A 6103-nucleotide genomic window follows, 5' to 3' on the forward strand; every position below is an offset into this window, starting at 1 on the left:
CTGATTCCCGGTGCCCTGTACTGGTTGATAGAGAAAAGGACGCACGTCAGAGCCCGAACAATGCCTCTGCTTCTCTTCGGCTTCATGGCTTGTGGTAAATATGGCAATTTACTGTTCCACGAGAAAGACATCAGACGCTGCTTAAACCACATCGAGGAAGATTACAGGTTCGTTACCAGCGCGAAGGCGCGAGATACGATGATTGAGTCCGCGAAGGTCGGCATACGTCTGGTCGCACTTTGCGCGCTTTTCATGTACGGCAGTGGGCTATCCTTTCGTTTGATCTTGCCGTTTGCCAAAGGAAAAATTATCACCGCGCAGAACGTCACGATCAGACCACTGCCTTGCCCGGCTTACTTCATTTTCTTCAACGTACAAGTCAGCCCCATTTACGAGCTGATCTTCGCGATACAAGTGTTATCAGGGATGATCACTTACTCGATAACAACGGGTTTATGCGGCCTCGCGGCCGTCTTCGTGATGCACGCCTGCGGCCAGCTAACGATTCTGATGAATTTGATGAGAAATCTTGTCGAGGTGCAAGAGCAAAAGAACCGGGAAGTGGACAGGAAGCTGGCACTAATGGTTGAACATCAAATAAGAATAAGAAGGTAAGAGTTTGAGAGTTTATTTTTTTTTATTAGTTCACGTGCGCATCAAGCGACTCGACGTTAGTAGTAACTGATTATTCGCTAATCGATTAAAATCATATACATGCAGAGTGCAGATAATTCTGTTTTCTCATTTCCTGAATGTATTAATTCGGTGCGGTCGGCAGTTTTTTACAAATGGTAGAAAATACTCTACAACAAGCGTGTGTAATAGAATTGTTGGGGTGCACGGCAAATGCCTGCATTCTAGGATATTTTATAATAATGGTTCGTAATTTTGTCAAGAGTTTTAAAGCAAAAGGAAAAAAAGTACTTCCCCTACAATAATGTGATATTTGTAGGAATGGGAGAATAGCAATTCGTTAGCTATGTCCTCCTACTTTTCAGCACTTATATCCATGATGCTAAACATGTTCATGTTTTGTTACACTGGTGAGCAACTTACCGTTCAGGTATGTTTGTTCTGCATCTTTTTCTCGCGAAGATTATATCATACAATCATGTGCGCAATAATTATATGTGTAGTATGCAATAATATGTAGTAATCTTATTTGATATATAATATATAAATGATAATATTTGTTACACAAAGTATCGCTTTTATACAAGACGATATTTAAGAAAAAGTTGGAAATGTTTTGTGTAAAATATTTTAAACGATGCTTAAATTTGCAAAAATTTTGCTACACGTACTTGACAATGTTAATAACAGGCAGAGAAAGTAGCTAGAACATCTTGCGTGCTCGAGTGGTATCGTCTTCCGGATAAAAAGGCACGTGCGATCGTGCTCGTGATAATCATGTCGAATTTGCCTATCAAGATCACCGCTGGGAACATCGTGGAATTATCGCTGAAGACATACGGTGATGTAAGCACACACATTTGAAAGAATTCGCTCAGTTTTACAGAAATCATCGACAATTGCAATACTGCAATTAAATACGTTATATCCTGCAGTGATTAATGTTACCACCACAATATAATGAACATGAATCAAATGCAACATTTTTTAATCAGCCTCTCGCGTTAGTTGAATAAAACCACGACAAAGTAATAAGTAAAGAAATAATTACAGAATATTATGTTCTTATTTTTCAGATTGTAAAGACAGCTGTGACGTACTTTAACATGCTTTTAAAGGTGACGGACTAAATATTTCTGATTTGTATCTTTTCTTCTCGTCGAAACTATGATTATGAACGCATCATACAGTAATATCGTTTATGATATAGATGTGTCGAATACAAAACCTTAGTACAATTTATATATAGAGAGAATAGCGCGTAAAATATTTTTGTTTCTTCATATGGCGAAACTATACATTTTATGTTTTCATAGGAACCTGTTCGATAATAAATTAAATTATCTAATTACTCTATTTTATCTTTTTATAAATTTATACATATCATATCTTCACATCATTGAAGGTGAATAAGGGTATAAATATTAAGAAATAATCGAAAATATAATTTCACATTATTTTCACATTATGAATTAGATATATACGAAACTAAAACTTTATATAGGATCAAAGCACATTGATTTTTATATGCAATTGTAATTTGCGAGCAGATCGAAGTATCGCATGATACAACTAAAACTACTGCACAGTTGTGAATCAATGTTCGGTCTTCGAAACTACGTTCTCAACTACACGTCGTATCAGTAATATCATTGTGCATGATGAGCATACAAAAAGGAAACAAAAATTTAACGCAATAAATACAATACGTACGACCTGACATTGATATAAATAAATCCTTATAAAATTGATTGCTTAATTTTTCTTTTACTAAAGTATATCGAGCAGCATTTCAATTTATATGACAGAAATAAGCTATGCAATATCCATTTTGCTTCGAAACCGACTATTACTTCAAAAGCCACCTTACCAAAATATTAAAATCTCCGGAACATTAGCACGCTATGCAAATACATATTATCCTGTAACTTTGTTTTATTCACTGAGGTGTCATCACGTCGGAAACGTTACACTTGTTGTCACACTCGTTGTATAGAGATCTAAGCAGATTTAATTATTACTGTACTCTCTAAATTTTCTAGAGTGAATCTTACTCCAAAAGAGCTGAAAATTCACTCTAGAAAATTTAGAGAGTTCTATGCAAATGATTTTTTTGATCAATAAACTATTGCTAGAAGTCAATGTCCAACGGGTGCAATTGTAAGTTTTAATACAGGAAGGAAAGTTGAATCCAATCGACTACTCTTGGTTGTTTGGAAAAAATGCACATGTTTACAAATGGAAGCTTGATTCTGGGAAAGCAATCCAAACCCTCGGTGAGCAAGTTGACTTCGAAACTTTCCTGCTTTCCACCTTTCTCCTGCACACCTTAATCTTTAATGCGCGCAAGCGCAAGCCCTGCGACGAATTTACTTTATTGACAGCTTTTATTTGCAGCGGTCAGTCGTCATCCAGCTTTTGCGAAAATTTCACGAGAGATCGGCGAAAGAATGTTGGGGAACAAGTATTACAAGGAAGACATGATTTATATAACACAAGTGACGCGAAACGTTCTAAGCTTACTCGGAATCTGGCCGCCTTACAATAGAAGAAGAACCATCGGGGAAAAAGTTTGGAAGTACTTCTTGATAACGATATGCAACCTTCTTCTCTACTGCGTCCTGATTCCCGGTGCTCTGTATTGGTTGATTGAGAAGAGGGTATACGTCAGAGTCCGAACGATTCCTCTGCTTCTTTTCGGCTTCATGAATTGTAGTAAATATGGTAACATGGTGTTCCACGAAAAGGATATCATACGCTGCTTGAAGCACATAGAAGAGGATTATAGGTTTGTTACCAGTGCGAAAGCGCGGGACACGATGATCGAGTCCGCGAAGATCGGCATACGACTGGTCACAATTTGCATGCTTTTCACGTACGGTAGCGGGCTTTCCTTTCGTTTGATCTTACCGTTTGCCAAGGGAAAAATCATCACCGCACAGAATGTCACAATCAGACCTCTGCCTTCCCCAGCTTACTTCATTTTCTTCGACGTACAAGTCAGCCCCACTTACGAGCTGATCTACACAATACAAATATTATCCGGGGTGGTCACTTGGTCGATAACAACGGGTTTATGCGGTCTCGCGGCCGTCTTCGTGATGCACGCCTGCGGTCAACTGACGATCCTTATGAATTTAATGAGAAATCTTGTCGAGGAGCAATGGCAAGAGAACCGGGAAGTGGACAGGAAGCTGGCACGAATGGTTGAACATCAAATAAGAATAAGAAGGTAAGAGTTTGTAAGTTTCATTTCTTTATTAAGATCACGTGCATCAAGTGCGACTCGACATTAGTAGTAACTGATTAAATTACCCGCTAATCGATTAAAATCATATACATGCAGAGTGCAGATAATTCTGTTTTCTTATTTCCTAAATGTATTGATTCGGTGTCGTTGGCAGTTTTTTAAAGTTGGTAGAAAATACTCTACAAGCGTGTCTAATAGAAATATCGGGGAGCACAGCAACAGTCTGCATTGCAGGATATCTTATAATAAAGGTTTGTAATATTGACGAGTTTTAATGTATTAAAGCAAAAGAAAAAAATAATTCCTTTGCAATAATGTGGTATTTGTACAGGAATGGGAGAATAGCAATCCGATAGCTATGTTCTCCTATTTTTCAGTAGTTATAACCGGGATGATAAACCTGTTCATGTTTTGTTACACTGGTGAGAAACTTACCGTTCAGGTATGTCTGTTACTTTTTTCTCACGAAAATTATATAATTATGTGATATACCAATAACAATAATTATACGTGGAGTATATATTTGTAATATTAATCTTAACAGTATTTTTGTTTATATACAACAAATACGTATATATAATAGATAATATTTGTTACCTTATATACAAAACAACATTTGAGAAACAATTATAAATGTTTGTGTAATGTATTTTAAACGATGCTTAAATTTGCAAAAATTTTATTACACGTACCTGATAATATTAATAACAGGCAGAGAATGTAGCTAAAACATCTTGCATGCTCGAATGGTATCGTCTTGTGGATAAAAAGGCGCGAGCTATTGTGCTAGTGATAATCATGTCGAACTTACCCACCAAGATCACCTGTGGGAAACTCCTGGATTTATCACTGAAGACATACGGCGATGTGAGCACACACGTTCGAAAATATTCGCTCAATTTTACAGAAATCAGCAACAATTACACACTACAATTAAATTACGTTATTAAATAATTAATATTATCATCATAATAGAATCAAATGCAATATTTCTTAATCAACTTATCGCGCTAATTGAAAAAAACTACGACAAAGTAACAAAGTATAGAATAACTACAAAATATTATGCTCTTATTTTTCAGATTGTAAAAACAACTTTAACGTACTTTAATATGCTTTTAAAGATAGCAGACTAAATATTTCTGATTTCTATCCCTTCTTCTCGTCGAAATTGTGACTATAAACGCGTCGTATGGTAATATCGTTTATGATGTATCAAATACAAAAAGCTTAGTACAATGTATATATAATATAAATAAGTGTAAGAAATTTTTGTTTCTTCTGACAAAACGATACATTTTCTCTTAGGAAAAAATAATAAATTAAATTATTTAATTACTCTAAACGTTTACTATTTTGAGAGTTACATTTTGACGATACACATCAAAATTTGGGAGGGTCAAAGTCAAGCCTTATCGATACTCATCCGTTTTGTTTCTCAGTACGGAAGAAGTACATTAAATTTTCAAAGAAAGCAGGTTCGATAATTAATTAAATACTGTAATTACTGTTATATCTTTGTGTAAATTTATATAAACCTTATTTTCACTTCATTACAAGATGAATAAGAGCACCGAGTAGAAATTAAGGGATAATCATATGCAAAAATATAATTTCATATCATTTCATCAATTGCATACATACGAAACCAATGCTACTTTATAAATTTGTTTACTTCTGTATACGATTATAACACACGAGCAGATTGAAGTAGCCGCAAAATATATAACTCAAACTAATACACATCCTTAGCCAACGTTTGTTCTGCGAAACTTCAGCCTAAGCTATACATCGTATCGGTAATGTCACATCGTGCGTGACATGAGAAAACAAAACAAAATTTTAATAGATATTACATAATTTTATATTGATTTAAATATATTCTAATACAATTGATATAATTTTATTTTCGCCTACAGAATCAAGCAGTATTTCAAATTTATATGATAAGAATATGTTATACAATCATCCATTTTGCCTCGAAACTATTATTTCAAAAGCTATCTTACGTACCATTAAAACCTCCAGAACATTAGCATGGCATGCAATCAGACATTATACTATAATTTTATTTAATCCACTGAGGTTGTCAGAACCATCACGTCGGAAACATTACACTTGTTGTCAGACTTGTATTGATCTCGAAGCAGATTGAATTATTACCGTAGTACGTAAAAAAATCTTGCTGGCGGTCAACGTCCAACGGGTACAATTGTAAGT

General features: G+C 35.2%; 2 protein-coding genes across 2 annotated transcripts in view; both read left to right on the forward strand.

Moving 5' to 3' along the window:
- The first annotated feature begins 60 nt into the window (after positions 1-60).
- On the forward strand, positions 61-1763 carry LOC105448031. The gene is made up of 4 exons (XM_011686391.1): positions 61-585; positions 953-1063; positions 1324-1479; positions 1710-1763. The coding sequence occupies exons 1-4, from the start codon at positions 61-63 to the stop codon at positions 1761-1763; spliced, it is 846 nt and encodes a 281-aa protein (XP_011684693.1).
- Positions 1764-3083: 1320 nt separating this feature from the next.
- Positions 3084-6103, forward strand: part of LOC105448032 — a 4629-nt gene continuing 1609 nt past the window's right edge. Inside the window, exons 1-4 of the mRNA XM_011686392.1 lie at positions 3084-3865; positions 4038-4134; positions 4215-4325; positions 4595-4750. Of these exons, the coding sequence (XP_011684694.1) occupies positions 3084-3865; positions 4038-4134; positions 4215-4325; positions 4595-4750 (1146 nt within the window). The remainder of the gene's footprint in view (positions 3866-4037; positions 4135-4214; positions 4326-4594; positions 4751-6103) is intronic.

Source organism: Wasmannia auropunctata, unplaced genomic scaffold (assembly GCF_000956235.1).
Source record: "Wasmannia auropunctata unplaced genomic scaffold, wasmannia.A_1.0 LD336090.1, whole genome shotgun sequence".
Taxonomy (NCBI): Eukaryota; Metazoa; Arthropoda; class Insecta; order Hymenoptera; family Formicidae; genus Wasmannia; species Wasmannia auropunctata.